Source organism: Trachurus trachurus (assembly GCF_905171665.1).
Source record: "Trachurus trachurus genome assembly, chromosome: 11".
NCBI lineage: Eukaryota > Metazoa > Chordata > Actinopteri > Carangiformes > Carangidae > Trachurus > Trachurus trachurus.
In genome coordinates, this window is record NC_139904.1 from 6,707,381 (window position 1) to 6,728,552 (window position 21,172).

A 21,172-nucleotide genomic window follows, 5' to 3' on the forward strand; every position below is an offset into this window, starting at 1 on the left:
ATTCTATTGAGTATAGTAGATCACCTTTATTATAATAGCCTAAAACTGCAAAAATCCTCGTGAAGACAATAGGCCTACACCATGTTATCCTAGCTTGATAGCTAATGGAGCAGTCAGCTAGCATTTAGGAAAATAAAATGGTCAGATGGTCATCAGATTCAGTTGCACAGTGGAGTTAGCTAACTAACCATATTATTTACTGTTAGCCAACTAACAACCATTTTGGTAAGACTTTGACGCCTATCTCTATAATGCATTATAACCATACTTATAATGAGTTATAATGTGGTTATAGCACTGTATAACTATAATTATAAACATTCATAAATTATCATAAGGCTTTATAACAATAATCATAACACACTATAAAGCATTTTATTGTGACTTAGGTATTATAATACGTTATAATTGTTAGTAACTCGCTGACAATGCCCATGTCGATAATACATTATAAATATAGTTATAATGTGTTATAATTGTCTTATAAAAGTGTATAACCATCATTATAAATACTCATAAATGATCATAAGGCTTTATAACATTTAGCATAACACATTATAGAGCATTTTATAATGGCTTAAGGTCAAGTATTATAATAGAGTTATAATGCTCTATGATGTGTTATGCTTATTGTTATAAAGCCTTATGATCATTTATGAGTGTTAATTATGATAGTTATACATGTTTATAAGCCCATTGTAATACATTATAACTATATTTATAATGCATTATCGATGTGGTCATTGTCAGCGAGTTACTAACAATTATATTATAATAACATATTATAATACCTGATCTTATAAGTCATGATAAAATGCTTTATAGTGTGTTATGATTATTGTTATAAAGCATTATGATCATTTATGAGTGTTTATAATTATAATTATACAGTGCTATAACCACATTATAACTCATTATAAGTATGGTTATAATGCATTATAGAGATAGGCATCAAATAAAGTGTTACCACAATTTTTGAGTTTCTTATGCATGTTATCAACACAATGACGTGACATATTTCAAGTTCTTAAAAAAAGATGTAGATAACACATATCAGGTGTAAAAAGTAGTATGCCTGTCAATGATCGAAGGTTGTAAATGGCTTCAACATGTCTAGCACTAGCTAACTCCAAAATTCTTCACTTTTAATGCTAACCAACTACAACTACCACTAAACAATACTTAGGCCGATTTACCATGGCAATAAATAAAAAGAAGAAGAAAGCAACCTTATAATGTAGCTACATGTACCCAATAGTGGTGTGTGTGTGTGTGTGTGTGTGTGTGTGTGTGTGTGTGTGTGTGTGTGTGTGTGTGTGTGTGTGTGTGTGTGTGTGTGTGTGTGTGTGTGTGTGTGTGTGTGTGTGTGTGTGTGTGTGTGTGTGTGTGTGTGTGTGTGTAGGCTGTGTATGTTTCCGTTTTTACTGGTATGTGAAATCTGGTGTGCATCTGATTTCTTTCCTTCTCTCTCGCTCCCAATCCACATAAAACGTAATGTTATATGAAAACAATAACTATAATATATAATATCTATCTACATCTATCTATAATAACTAATAAAAACACAGACATGCAAAAAAAAAAGGAAAATGGAAACACTGTGGCCACAGCTGACCACAGCTAGCCACAGCGGTCTATGACAGCAAATTTGCTGAAAAGTTGCAGTGGCAAGGCCAAAGAATTCATGATTGAATTTGCATTAATAGTTGAAATCATGACATCATAAAATCCTGGAGGGTCTGTATAATGTCCTATAGAAAAAGGGTAGCATAAAAGTTGTATTATATTGAGTATTTAGTAGTATTATGTAACACAACCTCTGCAATGATAATGAATGGAATGGCTTCTCTGCAATACATTCTATTGGTGGTGGTGATGGGGGTTCCGATGATCAAGAAAAGTGGGTGTGGCTGTTTTTTTCTCCACCAAGGAGTGTTTTGGGTGTAAAACTAATGTTTGCGATCAACTCAGAATCATGAAAAACCCCTAGTTTGACCCCTCACAAGTTACTTAAGGCCAAATTTAACATTACGGAATGTTCAAAAATCCAGTTACGGGTACCCCAACTTTGAGTAGTTTTTTAGGGGGTTTCCCACGGGAGTTGAATTTCAACATTTTAAGACATCATACTACGCATGTTCCTAAAGACAACTGTGAAGAAATTTCTTGGTAAGGATTTAGTTCCCAGATTTCCATATGTTGCCCTTACTAAATGGGGTTTCTTAATTTCATTCAGATCGTAATTTCAGAGAAAAGATGGAGGAGGAGACTTGATGAGATGACGACACATCTGCATCTGGAACAAGATGAGTTTTAGTTTTGTGGCAGAGAGAAAGATCAAACTTGTCCGACAGAGAACAGGAAACCTCCGACTAAATGGCTGCACCATCCACCTGTATGTCTGTTATTATTATTACTCTAGATACGCCGTCTTCCTGCTGAAAGTCCGACTCAGCTTCACCTTGTCTGGTGTTTTGTAAAGAAGCAGGACACCGGAGACATTAACTTTGAAGACGCTGCTCATCTTGGACGAGAGCGTTGGCTCCAATGTAAAGAACGTCTGATGAACGTCTTGCTAATGTTTCTCTGCCGGAGTTTTGGCTTTTGAATTCACTTCACTAATTGAAGCACTTTGATCAAACTCAGGCTGCTGCTGCTGCTGCTGCTGCCGGTACCGGTTTCTCTCACAGCTTATTTGTAAAAGCCTTGGCAGCTCAGTTCGGCCAATGTTTGGAGAGAACATTTTCCAAAAAAGCCTTCAGCTCCCGTCTGTGTCACAGCGAGTGACGTCCAGCCACAGAGATGCTGCTGAATCCAGACCTGAAACTTTAAATTTTAATCGTAACATCATCTAAAAAGGTTATCGTTCTTCCTGCTCACACCGACCACATCAGCACCAAAACTCACCGTCCTTCTTCTGAGTTGATTCAGATCTTTTCATTCTGACGTTTAATTGGTCAATTTAACCCAAGGTATCACTCATTATTATGGATGAAAATCTTTAACCAGCCCAGTGATGTCCCTGCAGAAACCTCTTCTTCTGTCTTTGTCATCTTCTCTCTCTTCTTACAGTTTCTATCCATTTATTTTTCAACTGATATGAAAACATTAAAGGGATAGTTCAACATTTTGGCAAATTGGCCCATTGCCATAATCCCTATAGTTTTAGGAGTAGGTTTGTTACCTTTAATTGTCGGTGCAAGCTATTTTTAGAGCGCCGGAGCAGAGCCGTGAGCTGCTCAGAGCTACGCTACGGAGGCTCATGGGATTTCTTGGTTTCCCTCATTAAACTCATCAAATACACAATCCAACAACTCCAAAACACTCTGGTGGACAAGTTGTGACCTGCACATTCACCACGCTATGAGATAATAACAGAACGTTACAAGACAGAGTTGTTTTCTGCTCTGAGCAGCTGGCGGCTCTGCTCTGTCGTTCTAAAAATAGCTTGCACCGACAATTAAAGGTAACGAACCTACTGTTAAGACTAAAAGGATTATGGCAATGGGCCAATTTGCCAAAATGTTGAACTATCCCTTTAAAATCTCCACATCTCGAGATGAAAAGTAGAATCAAGCGCTGCTCTTCCTTGTGATGCACTTTTCTGTCTGACATTTCATTTTGGTCGCAGTTCTACTCTCATCATTTCACACCTGCTGCAGAGAAAAGTCCACTCAGGTTGTGTGTTTGTGGTTTCATCCCCTCACAGTCGTCGGGGGCAACGTGAGCGACAGCGGCAGACCTCGGATCAGCCCCCGAGTCTCAGCCTCCGTCTCTGCACGCGGCTGCAGATAAGCAGAGGAGGCGACGAGCTTGTCGATGCCTCGGCGTGAAAATCTGACAGAGCCCGAGACGACACAAAGACCAGGTGACACGTACAGAGTGGCAGCTAAGTTATCAGTGTGTGTGTGTGTGTGTGTGTGTGTGATGTTTAGCAGTTTAATGTGATTCATGGAGATGATGTAAGTGAGCGGCTTCATGCTGTGTGGAGGTCCATCTGTCATCCTGTCAGTCTGCGGAGGCCACGCCCCCTCAGTCAGTTATGCTAATGAAGGGAGGACGGAGACATAGAGTTTCTGTTCTTAGGAAGTCGACGGCTTCAGTTCCTGCTTCCTGCCTGAAATGAACACACACACATAACCACAGAACGTTCCAATTATGTTTAAACATAAAATGACAAATAAATGAATCTTGAATCTTGCTTCTTTAAAAAAAATCAAGTATTTCACCTGCAATCAAACCAGGTGTGGATGTTAAACCAGTTGATGCTGGAGACACACTGGAGGATTTTAGGGCTCAATCACCTTCCTCAGTGATCGAGGGGGCGTGGCCTAATTCAAAGTTTGTTCTGTTTTGTGTCAATGCAGTGCCGGCCCAAGGCATGAGCGAACTAAGCGCCTGCGTAGGGCCCCCGTGACCACTAGGGGGCCCCAAAGAGCAATTAACTTTTTAATCTATAATGCCTAACTTCTGTCGATCCCTAGAGAAACTCTGTGTAATAACAAAAACCCTTAATTGTTGTTGTCGCAGTGTATTTAAAGGTACCATCCCAGGCGGCTCATTTTTGGCAAAATGTTGGCAAAATTATAAAAATCTTGAGTATATCTGGTAAGTATTAGACAGTAATCAATTACATAAGTCATTTGACATATCAATGATGAAATTTGGTCGTCTGTGTAAAGAGCAGGGGCCAAAATGTGTCCTACTAATCAAATTAGTCTCAGACAACTTTGGTTGGTTGGATGGCCCATCTGTCAGTCAAACCGCCAAATCATGCATGTGATGTGACAACGGGTCCGAGGCTCTGATCGCAGGTTTGGTTTTCAGCAGCGATGTGTAAGGCAGAGAGCCTCCACTCTCCCATTTAACTAACATCACAATTAGTCCCAAGCTGTTTAATGACGGTAAAAAAGAAACACAAGGTCTATATCCTGCATTCTTCTGCTCTGTGCTACTCCGATCAGAGCGGCTTCCCTAGCAACGGTCTATTTAATGGTTTTGGTGATTCCTGATTGGACGGAGGGGGTGGCTGCTTATCAGTTGTGCAATTAAAAAAAAAATCATAAGTCCAGCTGCCTGGGATGGTAACTTTGAAACCAAAATTAAAAAAGCAGATGATGTGTTTACAGCAAATGCATTGTCTATTGTTTTATTTTGTTACTTTTAGTAGTAGGCCTAGTTCACATTCTGTATCCCTCATAATGTTGAATAAGTGTAAATCAACCCCAGGCTGCACTTTTAGCTGAATTTGGTACCTTTTAGAAAAATGGGTAAAAACATGCCAGGACGATGATTCATAATGACAGATTAGAAAAATGAAATAAGTTTGTAGTAGGTGAGTAAATTATCAATATTGAGTATTTTTGGCAGTAATAGAGGGCCCTAAAATAAGATTTTGCATAGGGCTCCATGGAGGTGTCAATGTGATCAATTTACTGATATTTCAGACCTGCAATCATAACTATCAAACATGTTTAATGTTCTTTTCTTTCTTTTTTCACACGAACGGACGGCCAGCTGACCACATCCATCCTCCACCATATTTATTTTTTCTTCTGAAGTCAGATGATCACGTGAGATTCTGTGAGATCGATTATCTGGAGAATCTCTACTGTGAAATCAATACTACAAACAGCAGGTGTGTGGTTATATCCTCTACTCAGAGGTGATAGAGATGATACAGGTATGGTATTTAGAGTGATACAATATTGAATAGAGTTTATAGTGTCTTTGACAACACTACGGAGGAGCTATACGTCAGGTGCAGTTTGATGCTTCTGCAGAGTAAAATAACAAACACAGGCTCTCAGTATCAGAGGGTTTAAGATTTTCTGTCTCTTGTCACTGTGTTGAATTGAATCATGAACAGAGGAACAATTTTAAATTGTTCGATAACCTCACATAACCTTAAAATGAGTCAGGCACTTCAGTCGAGACGGACAGAATTCATGAATAAAAAGACGGATGATTCAGATTATTCAAAGAAAGAAGAGAGGAAGGTGAAAGAAATTAACCTAATAAGTGGATGAAATAATTAAAACTTTGACTTTTTTTGTGAGAAAATTTAAAAACAATCACACGGTATACAAATAAACTTTTGTTTATTTGAATAAACCTTTATTTAAAGCAGAAGTAAGCGATCCGGTCGTTTTGGCCAACTTCTTGTCAGCAGATGGAGTTAGCAGTCCCCGCCCTCGTCCCTACGTCACCACATTCACGCGCATCCCTTGGCTGCACACACAGAGAGGACCGCCCCTTTATGCCGTTCTCTCTCCTCATTGGATAAAGGTTGTAGGATACAAGGAAGTATACAAGAAGTTTTCTCCTCGGCTTACAGCAGAGCAGAGTGACTGACAGACCCGTGTTTCGGACCATGTTACACTCTATATAAGTGATTGCTGTCGGAAGATAGAACTATTTAAGACTTATATTAACACAAATATTCCGCTTACTTCTGCTTTAAATATCATTCTGTGTTTGTTTATATGCCACAATCATTCACATCCACGCCACTTTATTTCTTTTTTGCAGTGTTAACTAATAAACAACCAGGTGAATAAATTATGAATGAAAAATCCCACACGGTCCAGCTCAGCAGCATCCGTCCCATCTCATTTACCTCTCCTCAACTGGTTTCCTGCCAGTTGCCCCTGCATCCTCTCTGCAGAGCTGATTAGAGCTGCCTTCCTGTAGCAGAGGACGGCACAAGGACGACGCTCTCTCCGTCTGCCAGCAGAGCTCTCAGACTCGGGCAGGCCTGGCCGAGGCAGAGAGAGACAGAGAGGGAGAGAGAGAGAGAGAGAGACTGCAGCTGAAGATGAAGACGGATGGTCTAATCCTGGCGGGTTAAAATGGCGGCCGGCGAGGTGGCAGCTGCTCAGGACTTTTTGTTTAACGAGTTAATCACAAAACGGCTCTGGTTTCTGGTTTATGATCTGCAACTCATCAGCTGTTGTTTGATTTCCCTCTCTGATTGCAGCGTTCGCCTCTTTGACCTCCAGAGTCTTTTTTTTTTTACAGTGTGAGAGAGAGTGAGACTCAAACTCCACCAGCAACAAATGACAGTAAAGTGATGTCTGAAAAATGAATTTGTTGCACTTTTATCAAAACATTGAATTGGTGTCGTGGTTTTAAAACTTGATTATTACTTGATATTTTCCAGAACAGGAGCAGGAATGTGAACCAACGTGGCTTTTTACACTGTAAATACTAAAACCTCTCATCTTTTATTCCCAAAGGTGAAGAACTTCAGAGCTTTGTGTTTGTCACTGTGGGGATGTTTTCACTAGAGGGAGCCACAGCAGTGCAAGTGTGCACGTCCACCTTCACTCCCCTTTTTTTTTTTTTTTTTTTAAACTGAGCTGTGTTTGTGTTTGTGAAGGTTTTTCCCTCTCTTTTAATTTGGGCCCTGAAGGTAGCGCTGAAGAGTTTCTCTTCCTGAACCTCCTCTCACCTCCTCACATCTCTTTTTCCTGCAGGTTGTGAGATCAGATCAGTTCACGGCTTCTTTATTTGCTTGTTTCAGTTGACAATAAGTTACTCTTGACTGAGGTATAAAGCTTTACATTTCTTGTTATACCCAATTTATTTTATCCATATTTATTTTTCACATATATTAAACTTAAATGTTTTACCACATTTTGTCATAATTGAGGCTTCACATGTCAAAAGAATTAGAAAAATATAGAAGATGTAAAAAGAAAATTGCTGAAGGAATAGTTAAAGGTTGCCATTGATTTAATCAAGTGATAGGTCCTAAAAAAAACAACAACAATTTTCCTTTTTTCTTTTTCTTTTAACTCCCCATTTCAACCTTACTCAGTACTGTGATTATTCAGTAATTTGGTGTATTTTGGACTTGTTGTCATTATATTTTGTCAGAGTTTGGTCTCCATATGTCAAGTCCAATGTTGTCAGAAAATAATTTTTATCAGCTCATAAAAAGAAACATGTAAATCTATAGTTTTTTATTTTATATTTAAATAATCAATTTCATTTGTTGGCAAATTCAGATTAGATCAGATTATTAGATTTTGTCAGTGTCGCTCCTCCATACACAGATGTTTTCTAATCAGTCCAGTTAAAATCTGCAAGTATCACATTTTTTAATATCCTAATGAGTTTTGTTTGTTTTCTTTGTATGTTTTAATTAACTGATGCACGTCATCTTTCTTTCCAAGAAAATAGCTTTTTGTTAAACACCATCATTTAAATCAGACTGACTATTTTGACTCATCACACCTGAACTAAATCGTCTTTAAGGTGCAGACGTGAGTCGGTGGACGCGATGTGTTCACGTCCCGGGGGCTCAGCGGGTTTCATCGCCCACTGCCGTCGTTGTCGTCGTCCAGACTCGAGTCTGCTTCGTGACCTTTCTTTCTCTTTCTTTCCTCCTGCACCTGATGTCATACTCACCCTTTAATGAAAAGGAAATGCTATAAATGCCATCAGCTTAAAATGAAATTATTAAAGGTCATCGCCATAAACAGTTTGAGTCTCCTGGGGCGACTCGGATTCAGATTCAGTCACTTCAGGTAAGTGAGTGAAGAAAAAACACTATGAAGATGGTTGAGGAGATTTGACGTTCTGCTTTCCTCTTCTTCTTAATGAATTATTTTTGCATTGTGGTTTTTGTTTTTTATGTCAGGAAAACTTCCAGTTCCTCTGGATTTCCCCTTGCTGACGTCCCGCTGACTTTTGGATAAGTGACCTAGGAGCGTGACCTCACTACACACCTGTAAGCTTTTATTTGACCTTTATGTATTTCTGAATTTAATTTTTCAGTCCTGTCACTACCAAACATGTTGGTTCAACATTGACCTTAGAAACAGTAGCAAATAAATAAAGAAATCAAGAACATAACTAGAAGTTGAGATTTTTTGTGATCCCTCCCAAAAACAACTCTGATATCAAAGCTCCATACTGTATAAAGGTAGATGTTTGTGTTAAAGCTCCATAGGTAGATGTTTGTGTTAAAGCTCCAAACAGTATAAAGGTAGATGTCCATGTGTAGTGTGATTATAAAGCAGCTCTAGGTTCTATATTAATACTGTGAAAGTATCAAAGCCTCAGTCCACAGAGAAATGCACACAGCCTGTATTCAGAAATTGAGCCTTAAAACCAGGACTTCCTGTCACTTTGTGATGTCACAACAAAGCAGTCACACTAAGCCCCGCCCACCTGGACCCACTATCCAACACTTTGCAGGATTTGTTTTCTTTTTGAGTGTTTTACCTTGAAGTCTGCTCTATTTTATGTTTTGAACAGCCAGTCAATCACTTGACAGACTCAGAGCCTCCTCTCTCCTGATTGGCTGACACCGACCGACAGTTGTTACTAGAGCCCCATAGAGGAGATAAGAAACTTCACTGAGATGGTTTACGGTTCTTCTGGATCAACTCTTACAATAAAACTGGGAAATGTAATTACGTAATGTGATAATAATCATAATTTCCTATGAACAGAGACTCGTCACAATAAAGAGAAGCTGTTTTCTGATGAGTAACAACAACAACAGAACAACAGAACGAGTCGGAGCAGCTTCAGGTCACTTGAGGCAAAAAAAAAAAAAAAAAAAACGTGAGAAAACCCACAATGCAACAGGTTCATGTTGCCAGAGCCGCACAAAGACAAACAGCAGACAGGAGAGAGAGAGAGAGAGAGAGAAGGAGCCAGACCTGAATTATTAACTAACCGTCTAACCACAGGGTTTCCATGGCAACCAGGTTCTAGATTTTTTTTTTTTTTTTGGTTATTGTTGGTTGTTTTTTTGATAAAGCACGACTGTGGTGGATTGTGGGAATTATCAGTGAGGCTGGAATGTGCCATTGACCGTGGACAATACACGTCTGCACCCGGGTCTTATATAAACTGCAGGTTTGCACACAGTTGCACCACAACACACACAAACACACACACTCACACAAAGGAAACACCTCTATCTTATCTCAGTGTTTCTGTGTTTTACTCTAAACTTTCATTCACACTGGACTCGAACCTTCGGGGCCTGGACGACGTGTTTTCTTCCTCCTCCGTCCAAATGTCACACCCTTTGACATATAGAAACTATATGAAGAGCGCTCAGGCTCTGTCATATTTATAGGTTGACCTTTACCTCACCCCGAGCTCGCTGCCTCTAAAAGGATGGTTTGTCCAGGAGTGGCAGGTTCTGGCGGAGGTGGTTTGGATCTCACGCATACTGTAACTCCTGATCTACAGTACATATATAAGTCTGACACTGTTTTATGATAAAGATAATAATAATTATGAGTGTTTGTTTGTGTGTCAGAGAGTTGAGCTTCATTGTTTTCAAAGCACATCAATGATTCAGATGCATCAGGTGTTACTGTTACATACTGAAAAAAGTCCCATAATGCACCATTTCCTCCTTTATGAATAAAAGTTTACGAAAACTACACAGCTCAGATATTTAAAACATGTTTTAGAGCAGATTTACATGTTTTTTTTTAAATTTAACAATCAGTTTACTTTGAGCCACACACACGGTTGGAAATCCAGAAAGTTCATGTTTGATTCATGAGTTGTTTTGGTCTTTATATAGGATTTAATGACAGTAGTACGGTGGCCCTGAGAGGACAAACACTGCAGCTTCAGGAAACATACACAAAGACATACTAAATGTGCCACAAATTTTAAGAAAAGCTCCTCGACTGTAGAAGTTGTGCAGACGGCTTCCTGTTAGTGAGGTTTACGAATACGAATAGTATATTACTTTAGCTTTCTATGATATAATCACATTTATGAGTTTTTTCAGTTCATGTGTTGTCAAACTCACTGTACAAAGCACATTTTCGTCTTTGCATGCGTTGGCTTATGTCGTAGTGAGTTGAATCTTCAGGGCCGATGTACTTTAATAATTATACATAACATATCATTTTAAAACCATATGAATTCAATCTCAGCCACATAGGAGCTACTCAGGGCCTTTTTTTCACAGCTAAACATTTGACAACTACTTATTGGACTTGGCTCCTGTGACTTCATATTTTTGCCAAAGATGTGAAAACTGTTTTAGTTGTTGAACTGGAGATTTTGTGAGTAAACCATGGGAAATAAAAAAGTAGAATTAAATCAAAACTAAATGATAAATGATGATTTCTAACACGTTAAAACATTCATCATCTCTCAGACTTTGGTTGTGTCCTGTCTCTTTCTCTCTTTCTGGTCCAATAACAACAGAAACTTAAAGTGAAAACGGTCTCAGATATTTAACTAAACGTCTTGTCACGATGACAAGTCGTGTCAACACATTTTAATTATGTGAGTTATGATCTGTGGAGTTTTGGACCGAGGAGCGATTCTCCAGAAATAGACTTGGACTGAGTCTCGGTGTGAACGAGATTACACACAAACACAAACACAACATTTGACTCTGTTGATGAGATGATAAAATGAATTACTTCAGTGTTTTAACTGATTTTACTTATTATTTTTATGGATTTGGTCATTTACAAACAATCAAGGCCAAAAGATTTGTGATTTTTCAAGTTTAAAGGTCCTGGTTGTTCATTCAAATATATTACGGATTCAATCAATGAATCAGTGTTTACTACGGTGGCCCTGAGAGCTCATTCACAGCACATAATATTGATGCATTGATGAGGAAGGTGTTTTTGGGTGTGCTTTCTTAAGCTGCAGTGTTTTGAACTCTGATGGCCACCGTAGTAGTATATATACCACTACTTCTACTACTACTACTTTCTTTGGTACTGTTGCTTTTTGGTCTTATTTTATTTTATTTTATTTCATCGTTTATATTGTAGCTTTGATAACACAGATAGATTAAATGTATCATTATTATAAGTAGTCTAGTAGTAGTATGTCCTGTCTTTAAGTGTTATACCAGCCTTAAGAGTCCACAGGGGAAGATAAAACTGCTCACAAACATTTTATAGTGAGTTTTATATACTCAATAAACTGTATATACTCTAATTAAACTGTTCTTATTAAATCATTTAACAATACTAATGTGTAGTTTATATTAGTTTAAGAGTCCTGTAGCAGCACGATGGGACACTAAGGGACTGTGGCAACTCCAAGCCTCGAGCTGCCGTGACATTTCCTACACACACACACACACACACCCCTCCTCACTGTTCGTGCTGTGGTTCACGTAGCAGTGAGCTGCTCCTCAGCATCACATGGTCAACACACCCTCGATGTCTTACAGTGAACATGAGACTGGACAGGAGGGGGTGTGTGTCTGTGTGTGTTCTGATTTCATTCACAGTCACTTACAGGAGTGAACATCAGTATCTTTGTCATCAGTTAAATGACAAAATAAATGTGAGAACAATGTTGAAATATTCTATATAATATATATATAAATATGATGATAATGTGATATTGATATGATGACACAATAAAATGTTTTGTGTTGTATCATAAAACCAGTTGTTAATGTTACTGTTACTGTCTATCTGTCATGAATGTTTGTATTTACATTAAATGAGTGAAATAATCTGATTTAATATTGTTTAATTTGGGGAACTAATTTCATTGATGCCCATGTGCCACAAATTGCCAAACTGCAACAGCAGCTACATTGTTATTCAACATCCGCACAGGAACTACTTTCCTTGGCGGAGGAATCATCATAGCCATCAGAAACCAGTCAAATCCAAATCTGAGACTGTGTAAACAGAATAAACATGACGGTCAACGCGTTTTTCACCTGAGTCCAGGTGAGGCAAAGTGTTTTTAAAAAAAACATGTTTATGTTTAATGTTTATATTAGAAATAAAAAACCCTGCTGTGACCTGTGAACCGGTGGGTCTTGTGCTCTAGTCTAAACCACCTGACAAACAAACAGCGACCTTGACATTCAGAGTGGGAGAGGGAGGGGGCGTGTCCGGCGGCGGCGCGTGGGGATAAATGGCGGCGACACAGCACCGCTCGTCCCCGCTCTCACTTCTTCGTCAGAGGACAGAGACAGGTGCCTTCATCACAGACGGTACTGGCACCACTTCACCTGTTGTTGTGTAGAGTCAGTTTTGCAGTGTATTTTCAGTTTTTGCAGAGAGAGAGATTGTGTGTGTGTGATTGTAGCAACAGGTGGAGGACAAACTAAAACAAACTAGTGTCTTTGTGTTGAAGCTCCTGCTGTTTAAGTAGAAATTAACACTTAAAGTCATTTAAAAGTTTGTTAAAATGTGGAGAACAGGTTGATTTTTCTGTTTAAGTTCAGTGATTCTTCAGTTTTTGGTTGTGCACAGTTTTCACTTCCTTTGTGTTATGTTGTGTTGTGTTGTGGTGTTTTTGGGTTTGACTCTGCTCCTTCTCTTTGCAGTGAGGATCAGACCACATCAGACAAAATGGTGAAGATCGGAATCAACGGGTGAGTTCACGCTCTTTTCCTTTTTCTTCTTGACCTCCTGTCAGATTATTTATCTTCTCCTCAGTGATGAAAACACCTGTCACAACTCACCTGAGCTCAGAGTTTGTGTCTAAAAAAGCCAAAGAGGCAGCCCAATGTCACTGCACATCTCAGAGTTGATTTTTGTGCATCTACTAATGTTTGCAGCTCTTAAATTCTGTATTTGAATCATTTTTAACAAGTGCTCAGTGTTTAATTTTGCTGAAATGCAACACAATAATCCTGCAGAACACAAACAAATAAAAAAACCTGGGAAAAAAAGTGTTAAATTGTCCAGAAAGAACCAGAAAACAGAGTGACTGTCTTCAAGTGTTGACAGATGACGGTGTTGTCACCCTGAGACCTCAGACATTTACTGCTGTGCTAACATTACTTTAAAGTTGGAGAAACTATTTGATTTGGCGACGGTGAAGTGATGATCATCAACTGGCACTAAAACAAACCGGAGGAGGCTTCCGGCGTCCAAAAAATCCCCCCCGCTCCTTAAATCCCTCTTGAGTTTCATGTCTGAAATTGAAGCTTTGGTGTTGGGACGCGCTGCAGATGATACTCAACTCAGCAGAGTTTCTTTTTTTAGCTGCAGGAGCAGAAAAGCCTTTATTTCCTAAACCGCAGCTTCAAAGGGCAAAGATCATCCGAGCACAGGACCAGAACACCGGCTCTGTGACCTCGGGTCTGTCAGGGTTTTTATTATATTAGTTCAAGACGAGAAGAAAATGATAAAAGACAATGTAGAGACGATGTGATTTTCATATTTATGTGTAAAAACCAAACGAGCAAAGTAACTTTCATGCACACTTCAACTTTGCGGTAAACTGAGTATTTGGGGGTTTTATCTGCTAATTGGACAAAATGAAGAACATGAAGTCGTCACCACAGGCTCTGGAGCGTTATGGGCTGTTAGAATCTGTTTGTTAATGAATGATTGGGGGAAATCAATCAATAAATAAAAGATATTACTGCAACCGTAGACCCCACATAAGACCAGAGGAAGGAAAAAAGAATCTCTGGATGATATAAAGTAAAATACAAACCTTTTGCTAAATAAAATAGTCAAAGTCTAAATGCTGAAGTTTGAGGAAGTGACATTAATGATGCGACTTTTCACAATAAAAGTATCTACAGTTTTTCCCCCTCGAGCTCTTTGATGAGACTTTCTTTGTCCAAGTGTTGGACAGTGACAGGACAGGACAGGACTCAGGGCCGGACCCGTCTATTCTCTGGTTATTTATAGTCGGGTGGTGGTGTTGTGCTGTCACGGTTGGTGTCCCCTCTTCTTCTTCTCCAATCCCCCCCACCCTCATCACCCTCCTCTCCCTCCTCTCTCTCTCTCTGTGTCGGTATCACTGCTCTCCGTCCTCAGCTGTCACATTCCTTTTCTTCTCCCCTCGACTATTTTTAACCCTCTAACCTTTCCGCTGAAGTTCAGTCTCCACCCGGCCGCAGGTTTATGGACGCTGCTCCGGCTTGGAGACGGCCGGCGAAACATTTTCTCTCTCCTCTCCCTCTCCCTCTCTGTCTCTCTCTGTGTGAAGCAGCTGCTGTCGAGCTGCAGGGAGGTTTTAGCTCCTCGGTTCTGGCCCGGTACCAACGCCAACACTGAGCCTCAGAAACAAAAGATGGGCTCGGCTCCATTTGGCCTTCTGGCTGCTTGGTGGCTTCCCAAAACGAAGCGAGGAGGAGAGCTGCCTGTCCGCTGACACCGTCCCTCAGGTCCCCTCTGTTTGTGAGCGCGTGGAGGCGAAGGTTTCCAGAATCTGGGGGAAAAAACAAAACAAAACAAATCCAAAATGGTTCAGTTTGCGTTTTGGCTCTGGACCTTTTTGCGGTGCATGTTCTCCCAGTGGTCGTACTGGTTTCCTCCCACCTGAGGAAAAAGTCCCTGCAGCTGCATATTATGAACTCATTTTGACGTTACTTTTCCTGCTTTGTGGCGACGTCCTTCACTGCAGGACTAAAAAACTTGTTCTCCTCCAGACACAAAGACTTTTATTCCTGTCACTTCAGTTTTAAGTTTACGGCTTTTAATCTGCAAAGCATCTGTCTGTTTTCCCTTTGGACTCAGATCTGTCTCAGCTACTTTGATTAAACAGTTGTCTAATGAAAAGTGCTGGGACGACCTCGGGCCAAGAACAACTTTAAAAAAGTGTTTCAGTAGATTTCTAGATGAGGGGGAAACATCCTCGGTGTGAATCACATGAGCTTCTACGGTAGTCGTTCATGGTTCATATTCACAAAACCTCAGGTGTTGATACCGACATAAAGTTGAGTTTGAGAGGTTTGATTGGGAACGTTTGGCGTTTTCTTAGCCTTTATCTGACATTTAATGTTTAATATTGCAGTGACGATAGATTATTCAGGAGTGCATATTATCCATACAGTTGAGGTGTCTTATCTAATATCCCTGCATGGCACCTGTAGATAAAACATACTCATCGCATTTCAGGCGACCTTTTGCGATGTGTTTATCGTGCATTTAGGATTAATCAGTCAGCCGATTCGGTCAGATGTTCAGCTACAGACACAGACACTCATCCCTGTTAGGAAACTGTCCTTGGACGGGGTCTCTGGTCCCAGCAGACACAGGGGGGATTGTCTTTGTCACGGGTTCAAACATTAATCAGTATCATAAGGACATACTGTAGACTGAATGTGTAATGTGAGCTTGAGATGAGCGACGTTGCATAACAGGACTCAACATGTGAAGTATAAATAGTATAGTTACAGTAACATGATAACAGCGCAAAGTTTCTACTTTTCTTTTTGTGACAGTCAAAGAAAGTTTATTTATATCAGACCTTCAACCACAGCCACGCAAACCACGCCACACAAGACGTTGTTTAAAAGTCACATCATCAGGTCCTAAAGAGCTGAAACTCTAGAAGGATCAGTGGACGGTTAAGACTCACTGACAGTTTGTTCTTGTATGTTTCTGATCTGAATAATGAAGAACTCACAAGAAACAAGTCTGAAGAAAAAAACACTTCAAGTAGATTTTATTTCCATAGTGTTTTTATCTCTAAGGAGGTTGTATAGACATGTTGAGGCTGCAAACACTTGTGTATCTCTTAACACCTCTGATGCATCGCTCTCTGCTCCCTCATGTGTTTTGAAGCTGCTCCACTTCACCTTCTTCTTCACAATGAGACCTCAAACGAAGCTTCAACATCCAGTTTCTCCATCGCACTGTCGAGCCCTTGAGCAACGCTACGAAATATCAGCAAGAACTCGACAGATCAATAGAGATCATGACTTTCCACTGTTGACTGAGTCTCCTGCTTCATTGTGGTGTTTTTTTTCCCCCTTTGTCAGCGCTGCAGTCTGGTGCTTTAGGGTTTAACAGTCGGCCCTTATCAGACCAGAGTTCAGGTGTTTGGATAAACTTTATAAAATGAAGCAACTCTGCTGTGAACCTCTGGCTGAACTTCTTATTTTTCTTTAAACCATGTTAGTTAAACTTCATCACTAGGAAATCCTGCTGCAGGTTGTTTTTTTACACTGGGGTCTCGTTCCACCTTCCTCCTTTCTTTCTGCTCCATCAGAGTTTGAGGTCACGTCGTCCTCGTCCACAGGTGCACTTCCACCTCATCTCGCTCTGTAATCTAAAGCTAAATTGAGGGGAAAGGAGTCTCCTCCTCCTCCACCTCCACCTCTTTAGCTCGCTGCTTCTCTCACAGACCATCATGCATCATTACAGCTCCACCTGTTTTTATTCCTTCAGCTTGAATCTGTCATTTCAGTGGTTAACATGAAAGAAAAAAAAGAAAAAAATAACCCCAGTTCAGCTCCGGTACAGTATGAGGATCGTCTCTCTGTCCACTTTGAGGCCTCTTGCTGTGTGACCTGCTGTAACGGCAGCCATATTAGGCGTAAACAGGCTTTCAGCTGCCGGTGCCAACTATTGTTATCTTCAGTCAAGGTTGGCAGGCCTTGTACGGCCCGTTTGTCCTCTGCAGTGGCTCCCGTTGCAGTTTGAGCGCCGGTGACACCTGCTGGACACAGAGGGGAAATGCAGCAGCATGACTGGTTCTGCAGCCGAGGCAGAGAGAAAGATTTTTACATTTAATTTGGATGGAAATGACAGTTTGTGGAACCTAAGTTGCTTTTTGGTAAAACTATTCAACAGTAGATCTCATAAAAGCAGATATTTTGATAATTCAGGCTTTTATTCACACATTTTCTCTTCTTGCGATCTAATACTGGCACAAATCCTCATTTAAACTGTTAATCCGTCTATCTGGTTTCCCTCTGAGTCTGGACACGTCGGCTCTGCTCTGATCTCTCTGGGTTTTTCTTCTCCTTGTGTTTCAGATTCGGTCGTATCGGCCGTCTGGTGACCCGCGCCGCCGCCACCGGTGGCAAGGTCGAGGTTGTGGCCATCAACGACCCCTTCATCGACCTGGACTACATGGTGAGAGGAACACGCCCTGGGTCATGATCTTCTTGTAACTGCGGTTCTCAAAAATTCTCCAGAGTTCGTTCTGGATCAAATGTTGTTTTTTGTCCTGAAAGCTAAAAGTGAAGTGTAAGTTGAGGACAAGTTTGGTTTAGTAAGATGGGCAAATATCAAGCTTTGGTAACTTACTTACTTAACTTATTTTTTGATTTTCTTATTTCGTATCAAACGTATCAAATGTTTGTTTTTAAATGTCTCCTCTCCTGTCGTCCTCGGCTGCAGGTCTACATGTTCAAGTATGACTCCACTCACGGTGTGTTCAAGCACGGAGAGGTGAAGGCCGAGGGCGGCAAGCTGGTCATCGGCAGCATGCACATCACCGTCTTCCACGAGTACGTAGTACATGTGGCACTTTATATCACATTCATTGTCTTTTAACCACATCGTTGTGTGACTCAGTCTAACCTGCTTTTATTTTTATTTTGATGCCTCATGCAGGAGAGACCCCGCCAACATCAAATGGAGCGATGCTGGCGTCGACTACGTCGTGGAGTCCACCGGTGTGTTCACCACCATCGAGAAGGCCTCTGTAAGTTGCACTGGATAAACCTCCATGTCCGTTATGAAGCAAGTTTTTCATTAGTTTTTATTAAGTTTTTCAGTTTGCTTTTTTATTTCAGTTTAGTTTTAGTTAGTTCAACAAGTGATGAAGAAGTTTTTGGTTTTATATTTTATTTTTAAGGAATTGACTAGTTTTTATTTAGTCTTAATTTTAGTTTTTCAAATTCAAATAGCCTTTATTGTCATTGCAACAAAGTGCAACGAGATTTGTGGTGCCACATCCATTCCAGGGCTAAAAATGACTAAAAAGGACATCCTCAACGACACACATGCATGCTCACACAGGAAAAAGAATAAATAAATCATCCAGTTATTAAAAATCAATATTATAGATAGAACCTGTAAGAATAAATGTATATTTTCAGGTTTTAGGAGAAAGCCTCCGTGAGACCTCTGAAGATGAACTTCCAAATTTTGTGGGATTTTACTCTTTTAGTTGCATCCCTTGCAGCTTTAGCATCTCTAAGAAAACTAAAACTAAGCTGATGTTATCTGTCATTCAGTGTAGTTTTAGTTTTAATGCATATTTCATTGTGGTTTTTCTTTAGTTCTCGTTTTTGGAAAAATTGCCACTGTAATTTTTATTTCAGTTTACTAACCTCCATCCTCGTGTCTCCTGCAGCTTCACCTGAAGGGCGGCGCCAAGAGGGTGGTGATCTCTGCCCCCAGCGCTGATGCTCCCATGTTCGTCATGGGCGTCAACCACGAGAAGTACGACAACTCCATGAAGGTTGTCAGGTGAGTTTCTGCTGATGGACGTTGTTTTAATTCAGGACAATGTCTTAAACTCCTCTGTAGCTTTTTAATTCTAGTAGCTGTTGATGATATTGACCTTGTAGACTGGACAGGGTGATGCAGCGTGTTCAGTGTTTTCAGACCTGCTGAGGACAGATGTGGATCATCTCTTAAAACATATTCCAATCTGTGTTCCCTGTCTTGTCTCTGTAGCAATGCTTCCTGCACAACCAACTGCCTGGCTCCCCTCGCCAAGGTCATCAACGACAACTTCGTTATCGTTGAGGGTCTCATGGTAAAGAACTCAGACATTTAAAAAATAAAACGTTAAACCAAACACGCCACATAACTAGAGTCGCTAACCTCGGATGACGTTTCCTTCCTGTCTGCGTCCTCCAGAGCACCGTCCACGCCATCACCGCCACACAGAAGACCGTTGATGGTCCCTCTGGTAAGCTGTGGAGGGATGGACGCGGCGCCTCCCAGAACATCATTCCCGCCTCCACCGGCGCCGCCAAGGCCGTGGGCAAGGTCGTCCCCGAGCTGAACGGGTGCGTTGTTCCTTTTCCTTGGTTGTCTGAGCGCTGTCGGGAACAATTAGAAGAAACATGTCATGTCATTTAGATACGTAGACTTTAGGATTCTGTGATTAGACACAGCCTTGTAAATCTTCCCATAGTGGAGGAAATGAAGTGTGAATTGACTTGGAAGTGAATACAACTCATTCCTTCAGGATTCAGTCGTGAGGCTGTTTAGGAGAATAAAATAAGTGGAACGTGACCTGAGTTTTGACTCTGATCGTCTTGTTCTCACAGCAAACTGACCGGTATGGCTTTCCGTGTCCCCACCCCCAACGTGTCTGTTGTTGACCTGACTGTCCGTCTGGAGAAGCCCGTAAGTATCTGTTAAACAACCAGCTGCTTTACTATGGATGTAACATTGAGCGGATATTAACTCCTTTTTATCTGGATTTTACTTTTTTTTACTGAAATCTAATGGTCAGATTTTAATTTCTTATGCAATTCCTCATAATGGCTTTAATTTAAATGTTCTTAATTCATTTCCTATCACTCAGGCCAAGTACGATGACATCAAGAAGGTTGTCAAGGCCGCCGCTGAGGGACCCATGAAGGGATTCCTGGCATACACAGAGGACCAGGTACAAAAAAACCCCCACCTTGTTACAAGATGGTCATCATGGGTATTTTTTTCTTTTTAGATTTGAATAGAGAGAGCAGCAGAGGTGACTGTCTGACTGGTGTGTGTAATGTCATACAAACACCACTAGATGGCAGCACCCTTCTATATAACCTTGTAGTTAAAGCTGAATCTGCTGCTCTGTTTGATTCATTTCATGGACCATGTGCTGATTTAATAAACAAAAGCATGAATGAACACATCTATCATGTCCAACATCTGTGTTCATCTCTTTCCACTCAGGTTGTGTCCACAGACTTCAACAGCGACCCTCACTCCTCCATCTTTGATGCTGGCGCTGGCATCGCACTGAACGACCACTTTGTCAAGCTGGTTTCCTGGTTAGTAAATGAAATGTCTTTTTTCCTGCTCTTCAGATTGTCTGTCACTCTGATGACGGGATATTTTCCTAAGTCCGTGAACATCACCACATGAACCTGCTCTCTCTTTAACCTCCCTCATTCTCTGTTACGCTGCAGGTACGACAACGAGTTCGGCTACAGCAACCGTGTGTGCGACCTGGTCCAGCACATGTTCACCAAGGAGTAAAAAAGTCTCGTCATCGTTCCTTCCCATGATTCCCTCCTCTTTCACCTGTAACTAACTGGATGCCATGCCATCCGTCCCGGGAGCAAACTCGGACGTCTATCTGATGCGTTTTTATATCAAAGTCACCTCTGTTCTGTTCTGTCCCGTCCAGCAGTGAGGACTGCAGCAGGCAGTGTTTGTACAGACGAGTTCCCACCACCAAACTGTATTGTACTGAATGGATCTTGTTGCACTAAACATACAAAGTGGCTCCTTTTAGCACTTAATGTGACAATAAA

General features: G+C 40.6%; 2 protein-coding genes across 2 annotated transcripts in view; one reads left to right on the top strand and one right to left on the bottom strand.

Annotated features, from left to right (window-relative positions):
• The window catches only part of LOC310993877 (uncharacterized protein), a gene marked incomplete at both ends in the record, with an annotated part of 100,982 nt that extends 90,785 nt beyond the window's left edge, over positions 1-10,197 (bottom strand). Inside the window, 2 exons of the mRNA XM_083982360.1 lie at positions 3,708-3,837; positions 10,115-10,197. Of these exons, the coding sequence (XP_083838486.1) occupies positions 3,708-3,837; positions 10,115-10,197 (213 nt within the window). The remainder of the gene's footprint in view (positions 1-3,707; positions 3,838-10,114) is intronic.
• A 2,670-nt stretch (positions 10,198-12,867) lies between these two features.
• Positions 12,868-21,172, top strand: LOC310993417 (glyceraldehyde-3-phosphate dehydrogenase-like). Its single transcript, XM_083981761.1, has 12 exons — positions 12,868-12,973; positions 13,310-13,357; positions 17,708-17,807; positions 18,075-18,184; positions 18,291-18,381; positions 19,036-19,151; positions 19,362-19,443; positions 19,548-19,699; positions 19,964-20,042; positions 20,224-20,307; positions 20,589-20,686; positions 20,825-21,172. Exons 2-12 carry the CDS (start codon positions 13,335-13,337, stop codon positions 20,892-20,894), a joined length of 1,005 nt encoding a protein of 334 aa, XP_083837887.1. The 5' UTR covers positions 12,868-12,973; positions 13,310-13,334; the 3' UTR covers positions 20,895-21,172.

Excerpts from the sequence above, each read along its gene's own strand:
- LOC310993417 (XM_083981761.1), top strand. The coding sequence starts at position 13,335 with ATGGTGAAGATCGGAATCAACGG. Across the intron at positions 18,382-19,035 it reads CCACCATCGAGAAGGCCTCT|CTTCACCTGAAGGGCGGCGC; the intron begins GTAAGTTGCACT and ends TGTCTCCTGCAG. Across the intron at positions 19,700-19,963 it reads GTCGTCCCCGAGCTGAACGG|CAAACTGACCGGTATGGCTT; the intron begins GTGCGTTGTTCC and ends TTGTTCTCACAG.